This window comes from Vidua macroura, chromosome Z (genome assembly GCF_024509145.1).
Source record: "Vidua macroura isolate BioBank_ID:100142 chromosome Z, ASM2450914v1, whole genome shotgun sequence".
Lineage (NCBI taxonomy): Eukaryota > Metazoa > Chordata > Aves > Passeriformes > Viduidae > Vidua > Vidua macroura.
Window position 1 is genome coordinate 11,372,046 of NC_071611.1, and position 22,850 is coordinate 11,394,895.

Here is a 22,850-nt window from a genome sequence, read left to right on the forward strand (position 1 = left end):
ATTCTATTTGCCATCTGTGTGGCAGTTGTCTTGTGTTAAGTGGGCAGTTTTTCCTTATCTCTTCCACAGTCAATCCTCCCTCCGGGGAGACATCTGCTGATAATGGGCCATTGAATGTCACTGTGTGACTGATAAGAACTGTAACATCCCACTGAGAGATGCTCCACCCAGCGGGAGGAGCCAAGCATTCCTACCTGCATATAGTCTTGAGATTCTGGCCCACCAGCAGAGCTTTTTCTGTGCTGCATTTTCCCAGAGGAACAACTGCCTGTTCCACTGCCTCTTCAGAGGAAGACTACACCCTTTTTTTCTACAGGATCACTGCTCCAACAGAACCACACCTGACACTCCAGAAGGACTGCAGCCACAATTCCAACTGGACTGCTACCAACACCCTGTCCAACAGGGTGTCAGGTTGTATTCTGACTCTGTCAGTGTTGTTTTGGTTTACTGCATTGTTTTTCTTTTTATTTTCTTCCCTAATAAAGAACTGTTATTCCTACTCCCATATTTTTGCCTGAGAGCCCCCCTTAATTTCAATTTCATAATAATTCAGAGGGAAGGGGTTTACATTTTTCCATTTCAGGGGAGGCTCCTGCCTTCTTTAGCAGACACCTGTCTTTCCAAAGCTAGACATTACTTCAATTATCTTTGGCGCAATTTAAGCCACTTAATTCCTCTTTTTGCTCTACACACAAAGGGGTTATTCCCTTCCTCTTTTTTAACGTATTTGATGACCACAGTTTTTATTCCACCAAACTTTCTCTTTCTGACCTAAAAAGCAGTTTGCCTGTCTAAGCATAAGAACACTAACCTGTAAAGAAAATCAATACTGATGCCACGAGCAAAAGGCCTTAATTTATCTCGTATTTATTAACATCAGTGAGGGTGTAGATATTACCTAGCTTAGGCTGACTTCCTTTAGCTGTACATAATTCCAATGTACCAATGAAAAAGAGCTTACAGCTTCTTCTTTTACCTTCTTAGTTCATACTTCTTCTTGAAAAGTTGTTCTAAAAGCTGACCATTATACCATTTGGTAAAGTGGTAACAGCATATATTCAGAGTCAGAAAAAGTTAGGGAACATACTACTCTTAGTTATGTTAGCTAGCTGTAAAACCCAAAGCTTTTATTTCTTAACATTTATGTTAAATACTCAGCTCCTAGTTCAGGTAGTTGTCAGGTCACAATCAGTATTTTAGATGATTTCCACTTATTATAATATGTGCACAATGGTTACCAGAGAGTGTAGTCTACAACAGCTTCCCATGACCTAAAATAGAAGCTGCTCCAGATCAAATATAAGCTTATTTTCCAGTCTTATTTGTAGTCTTCCGAACTACAAAAACTACTACCATTCACAGACTGTTGCTGTGCAGGTTCAGTGTCCAGGGTTTTAAAATTTTGTAAATTTAACCTTCACATAAAACGATTTATACAGTATATTCAATGTAAATGCATATACTAATGCTTACAAAAATCATAAATTAGGGTTAAGGCTTCCAGAGCAACATGAAACCCTGGTCTCTTCTAGTTATGTGTTACAAGGTACTCTTCACGTGGTCCTGTAGCACTGAAAAATGTGACAGACTACTTGGTAAATGAGATATGACACTGAGTATCTTACTGAGTATTCTATGTGAAGAATAGTTTTCATCGGAAAGTTTTATTACATCCAGTATTCCACATGTAAGATAATAAATAACCTGTCAAGATGTTGAAATTCCTTATCACATATACACTGTACTGCTTATTTCCGATACATACACTACTGCGCTGCATATTCTCTGACAAAAACATGACAGAAGTCCATAGAAAAAGGGAGATGAAAGTGTAATGAGATGAAATTTGACACCTAACATAATTTAATGTTTTTTAATTTGAGAAAGATCAAATAAAAAAAGCCTGGTGGTTCTTCACATCAACCAAGCTGAGAAACTCACTTTTATAGGATACTATGAAGATTTCAAAGGTCCACAGCTTCAGAGACTGAGCAAATTCATGGAGGATGGGAATCCATCAAACGCTACTAGACACAAAGATATCATCCCTGTCTCAGGAAGTCCTACAGTCTATAGCACCTCAGAAAATAAATGCAGTATCATTGTCAAATCCTGTTTTTTCTAAATTGTGTTGAGATGACTGCTGGAGTCCAAATTTAAGTAAAGGGAAAAAATTGCTTAGTACTTCTGTTGAGCCTAGGAATATAATCAGAATTAAAGAAAGTAGAGTGCACTCAGAAAATTCTAAAAAAATTTAATATAAAATCATTATATATCATAGGTTACAACATATAGTACATATGCATGACTATGCATGTACTACACACTACATATGTAAATGCATACATATTCACTTGTAAATAATTACAAGTAAATAATTACTTGTAAAATGTAATTCTGTATTACTATAAATATGAATACATAATTTTACCTTTAATTTCATGGAATTACCATATATTGTGGCATAATGCTGTCAAAGTTCAAATACAATAGTTATACTGCAAGTTACATAGAAAACTTTTATTTTACTACATTACAATATTTAGCAGTGGATGATTCATCTCAATCATCTGCACTGTATTTTTTCCACAAAAAAGTTTCATTTTTTTTCCAAAGAGAACTTTCACACACTTCTCTCTCTTCTGTCACTGAGGAATGAGGAGCTCTTTCACAAAGCTTCTCTATGACTGCTATGTCTGTGAGCTTTCTGAGGCTGTCCTCATTCTGTTCATTCAGCATATCCCAGAAATCTTTTGATCTCCCCTTCAATTTTTCTGCTTGTCTTGAAGAGAATCTCCTTGGTGATCCTGTAGACCCATTTCCATCATTTCTGAAGATTTCATCAAGAATAGACGTATCTCCAAGTAAGTCCACAAAAGAATTTTTCTTCCAATTCTGAGCTTTTCTCTCTCCATTTTCCGACTGAGACATGGATCTTTCCTTTGGCAGCTGTGTTTTTCCTGACTCTTGCTGTCCTTCACAACTTTTTATAGGCAGCACCTCAATTATTTCTGATTTACTGCTTAATGAGCCAGATGCCATAAAATCCTTGAATGCCTGACTGTTTCTTCTTTGGATATGTTGAGTAGCAACAGCGGGTGATTGTTTATATTTTGCATCAACAAACATATCTTGCAAGTAGGAGTCCTTGTGAAGCTGTTCTGTTTCTTTTTTATGGCTCTCCTGGGTCTGTGTTTCTGTAGTTCCACTCAGAAGTAGTCCTTTAGCTGATGAAGGTCTAGACTCAGATCTCCCAAAATTAACAATGGATTTTCTTTTTCTGGAGTGTGTTGTACCCAGTACTCTTTCCTCACAGTTACGTGAAGCTTCTGCTGGTATTTCAAGTGAGAAGAAAGACTCCATCTCTGGATGCTTGGAAACATAGAATTCCTTCAACAGCTTCTGCCTGGTTTCTGATGTAGCTTTTGCAATATGTTCTGCAAGGTCCTTCACTGATCCCATATTAAAGTGAGATACCATTTCCTCAAATTGTCTCCTGTAATTATCAAGAAGGAAAAATGTGTTATGCTAACACCCTTAACAAGGAGGTGGGAAAAATGGGGAGGAAATAGTTGTTCTAAGTCCTTTTAAAGAAGACTTGCTAAACAAAAATTTGATAAATGCATGCACAGGAGAAACTGTCCACATCATCCTACCCAGTGAATTATGGAATATTTGTTTCTGCTAAGAAGCCAAGCTCTAATTAAAGTAGATCACTCTAGTTGACTTAGCCCTAGTCTGAGGTCAGGGAACCTTACTGGAAGGCTGGAAAGGTAGTTTTACAATCCCATGTTGGAGAAAAGATATGAAATATGTCGCCTTTCCTGTTATGAGGGCTCCAAAAGGCAGTAAGATTTAACCCTGTTTGCTTCAAATACCACTTGACTGGCTAGCTCCAATCACTTGGCTGTGGTGACTGCAGACAGCTTCCCACTCTGCCCTACAGTTACAACAAACTGAGGCACGTAATCAACATAATTCACTCCGTGGCACATCCACATGTACTACAAAGTCTAACTGCATGCCAGGTGCTAATAGATAACCTGCTCAATGCTCAAGAGTAAACTGTTTAAGCTTTTTGCTAGCTATGGCTTTAGGATCTTGGAATAACAGCCTTAGTCACTTCACTACCTTTGAAAACTTCAATAATTTTTTCATAACTTATTATGATTTTGAACATTTTCAGAATGAAGGGTTCTCCTTTACCTACTATTATACCACTGAAAATTATAAACACTTATTTATAAATAAATACTTATAATTTTCAGTGTCTATAATAGTAAAAAAAACCTGACAATTATTGGCACTTTAACAATAACATATGGACAACTGAAGCCAGCTAGCAGATATGACAGCTTCTGAATGCTTACAGGCATTACCTAGATACCAACTTTCACATAGTAATTTACTTGTCTCAAGGCAAATTGAAAATATATACCAAATACCTGTTCTGTAGGTTTGCTTAGCTAGCTACAGCTTTCCACTTTCTATTTCCACAAACCACCGGGCTATTTTCATTGAACTTCTATCTACATAACAACGGAAATTAATATTCATAACAGCAATCATTTGGAAAAACAGAAAACAAGGAAACAAAAAATTATTATCCCTCCAAAAATAACGGGGGGGGGGACAAAGCATTAAAAGAAATATCAAAAAATACTGAGGCCCATGCTAAAAAAGAAACATGAAGCTCAGTTTTTTAAAAAGCCATTAAATGCAAGTGATGAGATCTGGGCAAAATCAGTAGGCAGAAGCTAATGTTACAAAATGCCTCTTTTCTATACAATTTAAACACTGTTTTGTAGTAACCCATGATACACGTAATATGAACACTCATGGTGATGACATTTGCAGAATTATGTAATATATGACCATTGAATCAACACGTTCAAGTAATCTGTGGATTCAATTAATTTTATTAATCAATTACAGCACTCACAGAGTAGTGTGAATCAAAGTTTCCCACTAATTCCATTCTTGCCATAGAAAATAACAGTATTGCCTGAGATAGGGTTGAAACAAAGACAAATGCAACTACTCAAAAGGAAGTCTGTTTCAACCTTAGAATTTTACTTCCAACTCACCAAAACAGTCTCACCTGCGTATTCCTTTGGGTGTCCTTCCAATCATGAAGGTGGTTGAACCTACTCTGTGTATTTTTTTGCTTCTCTGGGTCACAGGATGTGTAACATAGAGATGACGTTGCTTACTGTTCTTCGACGTTTCTTGCCTTTCCTTAACAACTTTCTTCTCTGAAGTATTGTCTTCTGGAACTTCATAATTTTTCTAGTAAAATGAGACATTGAAATCATTAGAACAGCTGTGCCTGTGATGTAACAATGCACCCAACTGCACCCAACTCTTTCTCTTGTAAGTAGCATTACTAGACTGAACACTAGGATTGGTATTTAGAGCTAAAATGCAGACTTCCCTGCTCAGTCACAAAATTCCAGTGACACTGAAGGGAAGTCTTGGTTCTCTGACATCTTGCACAAAAATATGATCCTATTTAAACTTGAGTTATTTTTCTGAAATTCTCACAAATTCTCACCAAAACCTCCCCTTTGCCAAAACATAGCTGGTTAGTGATATCCTCAGTCTCCCTACAAACACTACTTTAGAGATTAAATCACAAATTGCATTCACACCTTGTCATCTGCTGTTCAAAATTTGGTTTCAGATCTACCCTGTTTCTTCTCAATGTTTTTCTACTTGATCCATGACCATTTCCTTTATTTTCATAGGCTGTTCACAGTGTTCTTGAGCTTTAGAAACTCACATGTGTTCTCACTCCACTACTTTGGTAAGTAACCTCACACTAGCATAGAGAGAGAGAGATGTTAATATTACAGAACCTACAGGCATAAATTTTCATTGTAAGACAAATCTATAGCTCCAAAGACCAGAATTTTACTACACTATTATGGTACTCTACACAACACTGAAACTCCACCCCAATTAAGAAATAAACCCTATTTTCCCAGTAATAGTATAATAGTAGAAACAAAATTAAGATTGAATTAGTAGATGTTACCTACAGCATAAATAAGTTCTCTTGCTCATTCTTTATACATTTGTTAACTTTTTTACTTGGAAAATATATTTTCAAAGAATAAAGCAACCATAGTTTTAAAAGATATTTATTTTTATGGATTTTTTGCATGAAAAATACAGTATTCTGATCTATGATAAGACAGCCTATTTTTCACACTGTTAGGAAATCAGGGCTGTATAATTTAATTCAAAAAACTAAAAACTGAATAGAAGACAAACCATGTAAATGTCTGTCTTAAAGTTATGTTAAAACCCCCATAAATGTGCATCAATCTACCTCTCATTAAACAAGACTGAAGTATATAAGGCAGTAATACTCTGGTTTACACATCTGTTCAAACACAAGAAGATTTTCAATATCTTTGGGAAAAAAGCCAAATGTTGTAAACACACTGAAAGTCATAAAATTGCTTGTCTTTGCAAAGAACCACATTTAATGTTGGAAGTATTATTAATTGCATATAAATGCACAAAAGGCAATATTTAATTCTGGAAGCATAAAATTTTAGGTACACTGCACCACCCAAAAGAACAATATCAAAATACCATCAAATACATACAAAGAGCATGTCTCCTTCTACTTAAATAAGTTGTTTAAAGGTGGCGTTTTTTTAACACAAGGCAAAAAAAATTACTGTAAAAAAAGTTACTGCAAGAACTGCAGGAGCATATTCCAGTGAAAGTCTGCAGCCATTATGAGTTACTCCTGAAAAACTTCCCAGCTCCCCAGAGCAAAGGCAATTGGTTACATGATACCCAGTTAGGCTGAAACACAACAACTGACTCTGCTGAACAGGCAAAAGTTTTAGAAAGCCCGACACCCAGCTCCTAAATCCAGGAACTTATTTTTTTAAAAAAATTAAAATTTTAAAAATAAACCTAAAACACTTAGCTTTTTCAGATGTCTCCATGTTTGTTAAAGGTAAAATCTGCTGCTTAATACTCAGAATGACACAATGGATGACAGGGTATATGTATAAGTAAGATTTCAAAAATGAGATGAAAATATTCTAACTTTCTATTAGCATTACTATCAAAAAGTGAAAACTTCAGTCAATATTCCAGTACTGTCAATATTCTACATTATTTTGCTTTCTTTTGAATTTGACTTCCTGTATTGTCCTCCTAAATTCATTCATTTCATGGCCAGTATCTTTTCAATTATCTTTCAATATTTGCCCTCTGAATCACTGATCTCATAATGAAAATTTCTCTTCAACAGCTTTCTGTATTTTTCTGTTCTTCAAGCCCTTTCACTGACAAATTACTGTGTCCACACTCCTTGCTTCTACATGAAATGCCATGTTGACTGTACAGTGCTGGTCATATTCACACGAATTATCACACTTATTACATGCATAAGACAATCTCACAAAGCAAGACTGAAATCAAGACAACTTGATGCAGCTGGAAGCCTCTGACTCTTGTTCTTCTACAGACACTAGCACATTTAATCTGTTTGTACTACTGAATGTCACACTCTGTATGATATTCAGTATCTTGTATTTGGATATTGCATGACGGAATAATAAAGGAAAAAAAATCCTTCTGTATGCTGTATGTTAAAAGAATATTGACAGAGAGAATGACAGCAATCAGGAAAGTCTTTACCAAACATTTAAATACATTAAACACAATATGCCTTTGCAGTGCATGTTATAAAATTTCTACGGATCAAAGTGGAAAATTTCACTTAAACTTGACCAATACTTGTTTGTCATCTGACAAATTATGTTTATCTATATTGAATTATCTCTAACCCCACTATACATTTATGTTTTCACAAATGTGAGGGGGAGGGGCAGAAGGGTGCAGCAAAATAATTATATTGACATCAAAGATAAAAAAATTTGACTGAACTACTGAATGCTGTATTTTTAATACTTTATTAAACTTTGTGCAGTTCCATTATGTCAAGAAAACCTTCACAGCAAGTTCAGAAGAAATGCACACTTTATTTACTTTTAGAGGCATACATCGAAGACAAAGACCATGCAAGTGGTTTAGTAGAAGGCAGTGTTTCTTAACTAAGAAAATTAAATGAGAAAAAGTTACACTCCAGAAATATCTAACTAAATGCAAAGAAAAAGTTAATGAACGTACAATAAAATGAAATTATGAAGTGCTATTGTGAACTATGGAAAACCCCACAAAATTGTAGCCAGTCCTTCCTGTCTTATTATCCTTGTTTTCTTCTCCTACTCCCCCTTGATCTACTACACTTAAGACACTTTTTATATATTGCAATGGGAAAGATGACAGATCAAGTAGTTGTTCAGGAAATTGTTTCTAAAGTACTCAGAAAACCTAGGGATTCTTAATACAACAGAAAAATACTTCAAAGAAAACATATATTAATCCCTTTCATGTTCCATTGAGTCTGTGATGGTTTCGATCCTGTCTTCTTTTGTTATGTAATTCTCTTACTCTTGAAAGTATATATTGAGTTTTGGATACCAATGATAGTTTTGATTTCTTTGAATTATATATTACCTAATGCAGCAATCAAGAGTGTAGCAAAAATGCTAGACTATCCGCATATTAAGTGTCACAAAACCCATTTAAGGGTAACACTCTTCAAGAAGAATGAGCACAGGCATCAAGCAAAAATTTAAGTGCTACAATGCAGCTGTAATACCTACTTCAAGTTTCCATCTTGAATCTACAACTCTTGGATCTGTTAGCTCCGTATGGCAATCTGTCTCCTGCTGCCTAGTTACAGCAGTTACTTAAAAACAGTATACACCTACCAAATCCAATTTTGGTTTATCTTTGACAATACAAAAATTCAGTATCTGTCCTTCTTGTAACAGGCATAAACAGGCAGCTCTATACTCTGGAGCAATGAATGCTACTCCACGTATATGCATCACCAGACATGACTGAGATGACTGGACACCTTAAGCCAGTAACTTCCTTTTCTTTAGTCCCTTCAAGCAAGGCAAAGGACAACAATGTTTCACTTTTTTAAATACAGCAATATGAAAAGGTATGGGAGAGTAAGTGGGCAGAAGCTGGGAGTAAGATTAAGTAGAGAAAAAAGAGAAACAGAGATACTTATTTTTTAAACTGTCTCTTGTCTGTGGCAATTTGTTAAGAAACCAGACTTGGAGGATAATGAACGTCCTTCAGAAGCCTGAATCTGAAAATGTTTGCATAATTATTCTTCAGCCATAGTTGCACTATGTCCAAGCACCTTCCCCTCTTTTAGAGCCTCATTACCCAAAGAATCCCTACAGTAACTATTTTGCAGGATACCAACTTCCAGTCATCAGTAATCCCTCTGACTTGCCCCCAATGTTACAAGACTTTTCTCCTTAGGTGTGCATGAAACCACTGCTGTCAGATATCCAGGATACGTATAATTGCAGTTTCATTGCTTAAATTTCTATAATAAACAAGAATAGCCTTCTAAAATGTCTAGCTGTCTTGCAGTCACCCAAAACCAGGAAAGAAACAGTAAATTCAGTATGACTAACCTCTTAAAATACATCTTACAACAAATAACAAACCATTATGCCATATCTTAATTTATATTTTCCTATTTCCCTCAAAACTTGAGAAAACACATGACTTTCCCAATACATTGTAAGTTGAAGTTGGTTTTGGATGATTGCTATTAATTTGATACTGTATTCCAGTGTCTTTATCTACATAAACTACAATTCTAAATTATTTCAACTAATCTTTTTCTCCTTTGCAGTTTTTCCTTGTGTTTTTTTGGTCTGGTTTGGAGGTTTTTGTTGGTTTAGGTCTTTTTTTTCCCCTGGCAGTTTTTCTGATTATATATATTAATTATTATGACTCTTCTATATGCTTTTCTTGAACATATGCTATTACTACATATTATTTTTATTTTACCAATGTTTCTCTGCTGTCGGGACATAAATGAAGTACCAAGAAATGTCTGATACCTGACTGTCCATTCTTGGTCTTGTTTCCTTCTTTCTTCTACACAGACTGATGGAGTAGTTTGAGTTGAAAGGGACCTTTTAAAGACAATCTTGTACATGTACATGTCACATAATTTCTTCCTAAATTATTCTGTATGTCAAGGAAGATAAATTGTAGTAGTGTCTACATAAAATTTCATGCAGTTTCTTTAAAAATGAGGTCCACATGTTGAAGATAAAAAACACAATCAGCAAAAAAAAAATCTGTATCTACTTTCACAAGATTGTTACATAAACTAGAATTACTTTTCTACTTGCCAAGAACACACTAGTGAACAAACTGTACTTCAGAGACTTATGGTGAGTTATAAATTCCAGTTTAAAATTAGTCTGAATCTTATAGTATTTCAGAATTATTTTTGATGTGGACATTAGTTTTTCCTTCGAATTTAGCTTTCTTAATGGAAAAGCAGTCTCTGAATGAATGCATCTGCTGTTGTAACAAAATAAGGTTGTTGACTGAGAATTACAAGTAATGTATAGTCAACAGTCAATACCTTAATTGTCTTAGAAAATAAAGCTAACCTAGCTTAAAATTTTAGAATACTTTAGGATAACTACATTTATATTAAGCTTTCTCAGTTAAACAAAATATGTTGGCTACAATTAGAAGTGTATCTAATATTTGAATGTATCCCAGCAGAGTAACAGCAGAAATATTTTTCAAGTTATAAAAACTGTTAGAATTTATTATAGATCCAAATTACTCCTCCAAAACATGTTGCCAACACCAAGAGACCAGTAGAATTAAAGCTGATAAAATTACACAAATTTTAGAGTAATACACAGTCATTTCTCCATGTATGTTTCAGGTAGCTTTACTGCATAATCAAACTGTAATCTTTTGCTTGGTACTGGAGAATTGACTACTATATCAATTGAGAACAGATTCTCTATTTCATATTTACTTGAGTCTGTTTCTTCTACAATCAGGCAACAGGGCAAGAACCTTTCATTAGGAGCAATCTTAAGTTTTTGAACCTTTACCTAAATTAACTCCTATAAGACATATAACTGTCTTTCACCAAAAAGCTGACCTTGAATCAATATAGTTATTATTGTTGAGAATGAGAGGAGATAGTCAGCCTGTCTCAGAATTCCAAGCTTAAGGTAATTGCTTATTCCAGCAGAAGCTGTGGACTTGCACCCATCTTCCTTCACCCTCTCATCCTTCCATCAAAGAGTAGCAAAACTAAAGGCCATGCACATACATCATAAAAAAAACTTCACTACAAGCTTCAAAGAATGCCACATATTAACTCACTGTATTATAAAAACACAACCAAAAGCAGAATAGTGGAATGGTTAATTCCTTTGCAAACTGACCCAGTAAACTCAATAAAGCAGCATTACAGGCCAATCATTTGGGAACAATTACTTTAAAGCTGAATATTTCTCCATCCTAGAAGAGCAAGGACAAAGGCATGTTATCTCCCAAAAGCCTACTCTTTGTAAACAACTATCTAAACTAACTTGTTGAATCTGAAAGCTGTACAAACACACTGCAATCAGAGTTCCTACAACTGATAGAAAGTCTTTGTTTAAATAATCTACAAAATGCCAGTGTAATACAAATAAGATAGAGTTCTTAATGACACAACTTTTGTATTTACAGTATTCTCAACAGTACTTAAATCTGCATTGGAGATACAAAGGGCATGTTTTTTCCTAGTCTGACAGCATGCTTAGTTTTCTCATTTACACCACATTGCAATAACATAAAGAGGGGTTTACCATTAATCCAGGTTTTACTACAAAGCATCTCGTTATTTCTCTGTCAAACACTGGCAATAGTGCCAAATGTCTGTCATCCAATCCAGGGGATTAAGGCTTCCTTTATAGTGCAATTCTTGTACAAATTTATAAAAATACAGATAAAGTTTCTTAGAGCTGGCCACAGTCTGTATTTTGGCCTGAATTCATGCTGCAGAGGTTGAATATGACAGCTGGCAGGAAGCTGAGGGGAGAATACATCCTCCCCCTTTTCAGTCACCACACTTCTATTGCCATAGTGATTAATCCTCAATTGAATGGCTGTCTTTGTACATTTCTTTTCAGTAAAACTTTAAGTAAACTTAAGTTGAAAACATGCAGTTGACAGAAAAAAGACTTCACATATTCAGGTACAGTACAAGTTCTTGTGACTAATACTTTTCCAAATATTAGTAAGTGCAAACTCGCTCTAACATGGGACATCATCAGTTTTTCAAATTAGTATATCCTGTTCCCATCTTCCATCTTTTTTGTGAAATCTCCAAGCCTTCTCCAAAGACTTCCCCATGCTCACACAATACCCCCCTCCACACCCCGGATTCCTACTGAAGAAATACTACACAAATTCACCTGTATAAGAACTAGAGAGAGCTTATCCCAGACTTCCATTCTATGCAAAACATTTAACGTAAGCTGTTTTTGCCAATTAACACAGAAATTAATTAGGAAATTCATTAGGAAATGCAGCCATTTCATTCAGAATAGAGTAGAAACATTAGAAGAAGATATTTAAATCTTGTCTCTGAGAAGTTTCTCTTTCTTATGGTAGCTAAGAAGTTTCACAAATAGAAGTTTCAGTGCAAGTTACCAAAAACCCAAGGACGTAAAAAGCTTCTGCACTGAAATCAGGTTACTTTGGAACCTGGAGCCCACCAAGAAAATAAAACCTCTAAAAATACTTAGTAGATGACTAAGGCCTTATAGAGTTTGTGAACACTTCTTTTCTTTCCTCAAAATTAATGTCAGAATAATTTTGAGCAAAGTATCACATGAATTACTCAAGACTTCTCTCTCTCTGAAAGGCTGAAGTAAATGTAGGTCTGCTCTGAAAATTACAGTCTGGCTTTGCAAGGCCACCATGTACAATCTACAAAGTTCATTCCACACGTTTGCTTTAAGAAGCTTTTGTTTTCCATATGATTCTTTCTGTGGTTACACAAGATAGTCCTTTTTGGTTTTCATCTATGTTCCTAACATACAGTGATGTGATAATAGACAGCAATCTTCAATTTGTTTAATGAAAACACAATGTTTAAAAAGTCTGTTTGCACAAGACTTGAATTTCAACTCAAGCACAGAACACAGAGTGTTCAATGTCATCAAAATAGACTAAACCAAACAAAATAATCCCAGAAAAAAACAAGTTATTTATTTCATTTCTTCCTCCTTCACACTTGTATATAATAGACTGGAAAACCCTTCCTATGAATAATCTTCAGTGAAGCAGCACACCAAGTGTGTTTTGTTGTCATGTAACAGCTCTTAGTAATCTTTACTGGAGTGGCCATGTGCCACAATGAATGACATGCATTTTCTACCTCAAGGTGTTTACTATAGCCTCATGTGATTCTCCCTGCATCATGGCATCACAAATAGAAACGAAACTCATGCCTTAGCACTCATGACTTCTTAGCACAGATTATGAGTAGCATGAGATCTCAAACTGCACAGAAACACACCTGTCTACTTTCTGTGACACTTAGGTTCTAGGACATGCAAACAAAGTTTATAACTATAAAGGAAGATGAGGTACTATTAACCTATTATACAGTGTAATCCATATCTCCAAATTTTCTTCAGAAACAGCTGTCTGCGACACTTCTGCATGGAACATAAATCCCCGACTTAATTTTGGTTACTGAGACTCTAAACACCTCCAAGTATTGAGTTCCAAGTATTTCAGTTCCTTCTGCATAAGCAGCAGTATCAGAAACAAAACACTTTGAAGGAGGATTGTCATACTGCTTTGTGTTGCATCAAAAGAAGTGTGGGCACAGGTCAAGGCAGGTGATTCTGTCCCTTTGCTCTTCATGCAGAGAAATATCACGAAATTGAGCAGAGGGATGGAACACCTCTCCTATCAGGAAAGGCTGAGAGACTTGGGGTTATTTAGCCTGGAGAAAAGAAGACTCTAGAGAGAACTTACCAAGACCCTTCAGTACTTAACGGGTCTATAAGAAAGATGGAAAAAGACTTTTTAGCAGAGCCTGGTTTTGATCTGGATAAGACATAAGGAAGAAGGCTTTAAGACTGTAAAATACTGCAGCTGGTTGTCCAGAGAGCCAGTGGATGCCCCATCCCTGGAAACATTCAAAGTCAGGTTGGATATGGCTCCAAGCAACCTTATCCAGTTGAAGATGTCCCTGCTGATTGCAGGGAGTTTGAACTAATTGAATTTTAAGGGTCATACTCTATAGGTCTTATGTATTTCCTTCTCAAAATCTGCATCAATCTTATACTGACAGTCATGGGCCATGGTCAGAATACAGATAATCTTCACACAAAGGATAATTACATTTAATACAGGAACTATTGGTATTAGAATATTTTTATTATAATTCTATTTCTAAGCATTCTGCATTTAAGAGATATCATGCCATGTCTGTCAAAAAATCCAGTAAATCTTAGTCTTTAAAGTACTTCGCTCATTATACTTGCAAAATAAACTACAAATGAATCTCCACTGCTGTAGATAACTATTTATGAAAACCATTCTGTAACAACTTGACAATGTCTTTCTTCACTGAGAATGCTGCTTCAATTCACCTAACAGCTAGAGCATCTTCTTCTATTCTTATGCAATCTCATGGACTTCTATGAAAAAAGAAACATGATAAAATACCTTTCCACATATGTTTGCTACTACTATTGTCATACACAGACTTTCTGTTATTCAGGTGCTAGACAGGATTTATTTTGACTAATGATATTCAATCAGATTACGGTTTATTCTCTTGCTTGTACAATTAATGCATAGTTTACACTGTTACATTTATTACTTCTGGATTTTATCTCACCTTTCACAGCTACTAAGTTGTGAGACAGCTATCATGATGTCTTGGGTTTTTTTTTCTTGATGGCATACTTTATATTCTGGTTGTTGCTACCAAACTGTGCTTTTCAGAGTCATGCAGTACTTATACAGACCAAACAAGCACTCAGTACCATAAATGTGAACATTCTAGCTAAACTGGTCAGTGGGGAAAATTCCGTTAAAAACCATATGTAGACAATATGACTACACTCCCCACCAGCTCTAGGGAAAAGTGTAAAAGGCTTTGCAGACTTGAATCCAGGACTGTTATAGAACCTGGAAAACAAAGAAAGCGAGAACAAAAAACAGCAGCGAGATTTATTTCTCATAAAAAGAATCAAAGTTTTGTCTCTTTAAGCCTTTAAAGGTACAGAGCAATAGGAGATTAAAATAATATATTTTAGCAATAGGAGATTAAAATAACAGCTACCTGTTCAGAGAAAAGGTAGCTAGGATGTACAAATACTAGGCCAGGTAAAATTAAGGAGAGACTGATAATAGACATATTACTGGATAAAAAAATTAGCTTAATTGAAGCCTACAGTTTAAAATGTTAAGAGAGACTTGACTAAGAACTACACTAGTGCCAACTGTGCAGATTTAACACTGGCCTTCTAAACTCAAGGAAAGAAATTATCACCAAGCTGAAATTTGAGGTAAGAAAAGGTGTTGAAGTCTTTCACTTTTTTTATAACCAATTTGAATACAAGCTTGTTAGTTACTCATGTTCTTAGGATGTTCTACATACCTTCAGTTATTTTCTGTGGAACAAGACTTGCTGCCTCCCATCCGTTCTAACTTGGATCTTCTTCCCATGCAACCTCTCTCACTTTCAAAGACCTCACAGGTTTTGCAGCCTGCTCCAGCTTTAAGCAGTTACTACAACTTAAGCAACTACATTAGTCTCCATGACTCAACAATAAATGAAGCACTAATAAACCTAATTTATACTTTCAGCTACAGGTAGGCAACCAGGAAGAAGACATTGTTTTATAGTGCTTTCTATCAACTTATTTTTTCTGTTACTTGCACTCACATAATTTCCAAAAATTGGCTACTGAAACTGAAGACCTTAACCCAGATTCTAAAAATTCAAGAGAAGTAGTGAACCCAAAATGTGATTAGATGGCTAGTCAATAGCAAGAAGACAACATGTCATTGTTCTTGCAATGGGTTTTCCTTATTAATTGCTTTAGCTTATTATAACATTGTTTATTATCCCTGTCATTCCAGATTTCTATGAAACATAAAACAAAAATGTCACTCTTCCACCAAGAATTGTAGGAATTTGTATTTCCCATCTCATACAATTCAACAGAATACTTCTAGTTTTTCAAAATTCTTGAACCCCTTTCACAGAGATGTTAGTCGTTCCTTGGAAAATGTACTTAAAATTTATTACATCAGAAATGTATTATTATAGACTGCTTACTGAGTGAAATTGTAAAGCAGGAAGACAGAGCTGGCATAGGTAAAATGAACACACATGACACAAATGAGCACAAAGGACATCATACTTTTTGGTCCTGAGCAGACTCGTCTGTGAAATTAAAATAAACTTTCTTGATTGCTTCTACTTAGAAATAAAACAATTAGGTTAGCTGTGCTAAGAAGGGACATAAATATTATCAGAACATAAATATTATTCAGATGCCTTCATGATGCTATCACATAAAGCTTCAGCCTAACTGTAAAAAAAAGCTTCTAATTAAGAATCTAATATCATTGATACCCACAGCCAACAGAAAGAGCTACACAACATTTTTCAGAAACTATTAGACCAATGACACTTGAAATCTTCATTAATAAGGAATTTCAAATATTTTCACAAAACTTTGTTTTTCCTTCAATAACTCAGTTTCCAATTAACATTCCAACATTCAAAACTGTAATTTTATTTACTTAAAACAAGTATGGAAATTTAAATGACTCAGCTGTATTTTTAATATAACACATGATGATACTTTAATCTACTGAAAAACATTTTTATTAAGTAGCATTATTTGTGATAAAACAGGTAGATGCTCAGAAAGTGAATGCCCTAACTTCAACTGATGGCAAATAAGTGAAAAATGATCAGCAAAGCCTGATGGCCAGAAGCACAACAGTGACCATGTTTTTTTCACAGAATGTCTTCTAAGGAAATACAAAGTAATGAAGAAAGAAAAACAGTAGCATTAAATTCTAAGTAGAGGACCTTTCAAAGTTGTCTACAAAGCTCTCTTTTAAGCAGACCACATAAAGCTCAAAATTCCACATTTAAGAATAGGAAGTCATCTGTATTTTGTTTCTACATTAGTGCCTTTACATAAATGAGTAACAGGAAGTGAAAAAAGAGGCAGCCTTCTCCATAATTTTTGAGTTCTTCTTGTTACTTAGATCTCCAAGAGAAGTGATACTACTGCTGCTTCTGAGTGAAAAGTGCGTACCTTAAAAAACTTCACAAGTTAATCAAGGTAAGTTAATTTGCAATACTTGCAGTGACGTAACTCTACATAATAAGCTTTAAGTTACATGAGCACCACAAACTAGTTTTGAACAGAGGTGGACCAACAGACATTTAGTCAAAATGCTCTCTTAAAAGTTTTCTTTCATTTTTATTTGGTTTTAATAACGTTGTTAGCCATTGCCAATTGAGAAGTACCTTCCTCCCGTACTCTTGAGTATTTTTGACCAGCTTTTCTGCTAATAAGGAACATTCTAATGCAAATGTGTTAGAATTGAAAAGGCCTTACTTTTACTGATTCGCCTGGTTTGATCTTCCCAGTGTAAAAATTCTTGGTAACTCTGCTAATGGCTTAATTAAATACAGTATAACAACAGCACTGGAAGAAACTCTTCTAGCCACTGAGGATGTTCAACACCCCAGAACAACACAGTCGTATGTCTACAATTTCTGTAAGGTTAGCTAATGTGTCTGTAAAGACTAAGCTGCACATTCATCAGTGACTTATTCTGTGCTTGTGGTTTATCTTAAAAATCAGTCTAGGAAATTGCAAATGTTTATTACAAAGCAAGCAACCAAATACCCAGATAATCAGAGCAGATTAAAAACATTATGTACTAAGAATAAAAAATATGAAAGATGTATCTGAATTTATTCCAGATTTGTGTGTATACTAAATGCAATTAAACAAGCTACAGGACCAACAAAAAACATTAAACATATCCGTTGCTGCAAATAAGAATTCCCAATAAACTCTACTTCTATGTTTAAGACATTAAAGATAGACAGTTTGACTTAATTATAGCAACTGCTTATGCTCACCTCCCCAAGAGAGTCTGCAAACTGATGTATGTTCAAATTCCTATGCTACAGTGTGTCCAGAATATACTCTGGCAACTGGATTTTTGTTAACCGAATCCAGGACAAACTGAAGATTTTTCAAGGCTCAAATCAGAAAAACATGGCACAGAATTTGATTTCAAAAACCCTATCTTTAATCTTAACATTTCTTCCACAGAAAAATCCCACAGAGGGTGCTGTGCTGTTTAATTCCCAACTCTTTCAAAGCTGGATAATGTAAAAGCCACCCCCAAAAAAATCAAAGTAATTTATTAGACTTCCAACTGAGCATTCTCTTCCTCTCATCCTCAGTGTCTTTGATCATTCATGGTGGCCAGTAATAGAAAAACAAGTTTTTTAGAGCTTTTTACGATGAAAAATGAGGATAAATAACAGTTAAAATGACATTTCCAAAAATATCTCTTTACCTTGGCACTACAGACAGCTACATTAGCAGGGAGCTGGGAAAACTGCTTCAACTCAAATACGTCGTGCACTGCCCATCGGCTCAAGTGATTTTCAGCCTTGCTGGATCCAACCACATTCTGATTCGAATGAATATATGCCACTTCTTGAACACCATCTGATACGTTATAAGAAAAATACAAGGATGTTAATTATACCAAAACTCTGAAGGTACACATTTGCACTGAAGGATACTGTAATTTAAAAAAAATTCTATTGAAGTTATAAAATTCATTACGATTTCATTCAGCACCAAGTTACTCAGTTCTATGAAATTAACAACAATCATTAGACTTATTTGGATTTATCCAGATAGTTTAATACTACTTCAATTTCAGTGTGGTTTTTTTCAGATGGACAAAGACGTTTCAAAGCATCTGTGGCTTAACAGCTGCAACGTCAATGGTTAAAATTAAGTCTTTAGGAATCAAGACTTCTACATGGTGTTTAAAACGCCCATATCACTTTTTTTTCTGTACATTTTATTTAACAGCCCTGTCAAGACTCATAAGATTTTACAGTTCAAATATTTAGGTTGTGAATTTTTAATAAATCTTCAATCTCAGCATATTTCAAGAGATGGTAAGAGTTTAAGCAAGAATTACAAAGCAGCCTGTCAGCCTATAAGACATAAAAGTAAGACTAATAAAGAGAAAGATACAGAAAGATATTACTGAATAATAACTTAGCAGAACATACTAGATCCTATGACAGAAAATAATGTACAGCAACAAGAACTTAAAACCTGCTGAGAATAGTAAATTAGACATATGACTTCAGTTGAAATAAAATTAACAAATTAACTTAATAGTTACCTAAATATTTGTCCATTGATTCAATATTTTTCACTTGATGCTCAAATACAGTTTTACTTCCAGAAGTTCTATGCATAGCATAATTGCTAGACTTCATTTGTGCAACAGAGGTATCTTGAATAGGACACAGCATTTTAGACCCAAACTGAATTCTGCTGCTCTGTTGTTTACTCCTATAGCTTTGCTTTCTGGCATGAATTTTCTCAAATGGAAAGTTATCTTCAGAGGATGAGAATTCATCTATATTCTGAGAACCACTTTCCTTTCCTTTTCTGTAGGGCTTCCTTACTTGTGGCAGAGATTCTTTCCACTTTGGAAAACTCCGAGTTCCTAGCTTTCTTGATTCAGAATTATGGGGAAGTTCAATATCATCAGATTCATCACTTACGTCACTCGCTCCTTCTAAATCTATGTCATTCTTGACATCTTCAACAGACATGGTGAAATTTGACTCAGTACTGTGGAATCCAAATTGTCTACTGTTTCCCTTAAACACAAACCCAGCTTTTTCTTTTGCTAACTCTTCACAATTTTCAGATGTTGACCTATGTATTTCATCTTCTTTAGTAAGCACTGGTTGCTGGCATACTTGAACTTGGGTAGGAAAGATGACATCATCATCTGCTTCAGAACTACTTTCAGTTTCCATGACTATGTCACATTGCTTTAAAATGCTGTGATCCTCATTTTTTCTGTCCCCTTCCTCCTCAGAGCCTGATAAACCAAGCCACTCTGTTCTATGCGTAACTTGTTTATCACTTCCATTTGGAGACAGAACAGCTTTCCCATGCTCCAAAACAGGCACACTGGTTTGACATTTCTGAAAACCACCATGCTTGCTATTTACATTTTTTCTTATAGTGTGATCATCAGAACTTGAATGATGAGAGTTGTAATTATGATCCCCTTCTTTGGTAGTCTCAATTTCCCTCTGCAACAACTTAGAGAATCCACACTGCATTAAGGAAAGCTGTCCCTTTGTTACCACAAAACTATTTTCATTGCATGGCTTCCTTCTGTCAGACTTTTTCACAGAACTCTCCAGAACATCATCATCATCACTCAAATCATCCCAAAAATCAGTTTCTTCTCTTTTTAATTGTGCCTGAATGCTTCGAGGATCTCCATCTTCTTGACAGTCTGGTTGTTCATACTAAAAAAAAAAAGAAAATACTGCAAAGTTATCTAAGATTTATAGTATACACAACATGCCTAATTCCAAAGCATGGAAGTCCAAAAAAAGTGCGCTTTCACTGTTACTCAAGCAAAAAATATGCAAAATAGTATTATAAAATGCAAAATAATTTATAATGAGAAATTATTGAAGTCTCTGGCAGAATTTCTTTAGCAGAAAAACACTGAAAATAACCAATAGTATTATGTATTTGAGACCATCTATGCTGTACACTGCTAAAACAACTTATACCTTCCCAATCCACATCCATATTTTTCAAGTTTATACTAATCTCACTGCTACTTTTCATCTTTCAAGGGTGCTTTGGAAGGTGACTTCATGATTCAGACCTTAATATTGTGTGTAATGACATTCATAACAAAAATAAATCTCTGTGCAGTGGTTTACTTCCTTGTATATGAGTGCTAACATTCCACTCTAAAATTCATCGAGGCCTACTGTAATCAAACAAAATTATGCCCAGGCAATCTTAAAACATTTTAAAGATACTAAAGTCCAGAACACCAGTCCAAAACTGCATACTACTGAGGTAAGAATTATGACAGCCTGTAAATGGAAGAACAGTAAATACCAAAATGCTGTACTCAGAGACATTTTAAAATTAATATATTAATCCTGATATCATTCTGCTCATCAAAAAGCATTTAACATAAGCTTAAAAAGTTGTTGTTTGTCAGCAAGTCATATGTGAGATCATGACCATCCAGTTATGTATTATGAATATCAGATCAATGTAAGGGCACATGAAATACTGACATATACTCACACAAATCTCCAACAGGCATAAGAGATAGTGGCTAATTTGTAGTATTACTGAGTGCAATCTAATCTAATGATAACCTTACTCAAAGTACCTGAACATGGCGCTCAGTCAAAACATTCCTACAAACGCAATGTTCCTATTAAAACTGACCTTTGTTGGGGAAAAAAAAAAAATCTTATTCCAGAAGGAAATAATTAGATAATTATATACATAAAAAATAAAAAAGACAGTATTGAACAGACCACTGGTTCGGTGGGAATCACTCTGATTGTCTGACTACAACAACTAAATAACCCAGGTCTTCTAGAGTCCCACAAAACCTGAAGCTTTCGATCATCTAAACCCCCTGTACTCCTTTCCACAACTCCTTAAACAAAATCTTCTTAACAACAGGGTAAAAGTATTATCAGCCTCTTGATATATTGCCCACATTTGCCACTGCAATACTGGGAACTAAAGGCATGTCATGCTCTGGTGTACAGTCCACAAAGACATCTCACCTTTTCTGAGCTGCATGAACGATTCTCTTCCTTCAGCCATGTAGTTGCTGTCATGACTCCTGCTTCTACCCGTCCTTCCCTCTAAGACAATCAAATATGTTAACATAAACAGATTACACACAGATTAAACAAAGACAAGCACAGGAAAAAGAAGTGTAGCACCAGAAGTAGAATAAGCAAAGTCCAGACTAAATTCCTAGAGAGGAAAAATAACAAAATAAAGGGAAAGAAAAAGAAACATGGAATAAAGCTGCAGTAAATTTGAAGATGTAAGCTAGCTGTAGCAAACTTTTTTTAACAATTATTGACATCTCAAAAAGCATGCTAAAGAGGTTAATGTGATCATAAAAAGTATTTTTATGATAAGAATTCTGGCTTAAAAGGTCAGTATGAGTTACTGATGAATAAAAGGTATCTGTGCACAAAGCTGCATGAAAGTATCAAAAAATAAGTTATGTAGTTTTCATACAAAAAAAATATATACTAGGAAATTTATGCAAATTATAAAACAAGCTTTTACCATTCTTGGATTTAGAGAAATTTATCTGGTCTGTATCAGAATGAGAAATTAGCATGCCTATTTCCATTCAAGTCATTGCACAGACAAGTACTGATTAAGTTTCATCATTCTGTTTTATAATGTTTCTATTCAAAACAATGACCAAAAAGCCTCATGAAGAAATGAAAAATGTAAAACTAATATCCAAAAGTAAAAGGGTAGTACTCCATACCTCCAGTATGTCTTTGGTAAGACAGGATCCATGAGTCCTAAGTTTGAAAAGGTTATGAATACCAAAAAGCTCTCCTTGATGCTCCTTTGATCCTTGCACTGCTTCAAAATACCGCCTGGCATTTTCAGTTCCAATCACTGCACAGTGAAGTTGCTAAAACAGAACAACACAAGAGATTTCAGAAGTGTTTGCTACAACAACACATTAGAATTTCCTGGCATCCACATTATATACACAGCTTTAGCTGGAACAAGCAGAAATTCCTAAGCAAGAAT

At 35.0% G+C, this 22,850-nt stretch overlaps 1 protein-coding gene across 8 annotated transcripts in view; it reads right to left on the reverse strand.

Moving 5' to 3' along the window:
* Positions 1-2,242: 2,242 nt before the first annotated feature.
* The window catches only part of ERCC6L2 (ERCC excision repair 6 like 2), a 53,805-nt gene continuing 33,197 nt past the window's right edge, over positions 2,243-22,850 (reverse strand). Inside the window, exons 14-20 of one of the 8 annotated variants that reach the window (XR_008441345.1) lie at positions 22,576-22,728; positions 21,845-21,925; positions 19,387-20,539; positions 18,535-18,689; positions 15,569-15,699; positions 5,655-5,824; positions 5,210-5,292 (exon numbers count right to left, since the gene is read on the reverse strand). Coding sequence is in view for 4 of the 8 variants with exons in the window: in XM_054003575.1 (XP_053859550.1) it covers positions 2,566-3,499; positions 5,105-5,292; positions 18,535-18,689; positions 19,387-20,539; positions 21,845-21,925; positions 22,576-22,728 (2,664 nt within the window). In the remaining 4 variants the exon portion in view is untranslated. Of the gene's footprint in view, positions 3,500-5,104; positions 5,293-5,654; positions 5,825-14,367; positions 14,601-14,789; positions 15,706-17,191; positions 18,422-18,532; positions 18,690-19,386; positions 20,540-21,844; positions 21,926-22,575; positions 22,729-22,850 lie in introns of those variants that run through there. The other 7 variants (XR_008441342.1, XM_054003575.1, XR_008441343.1 and 4 more) reach the window with 7 other exon arrangements.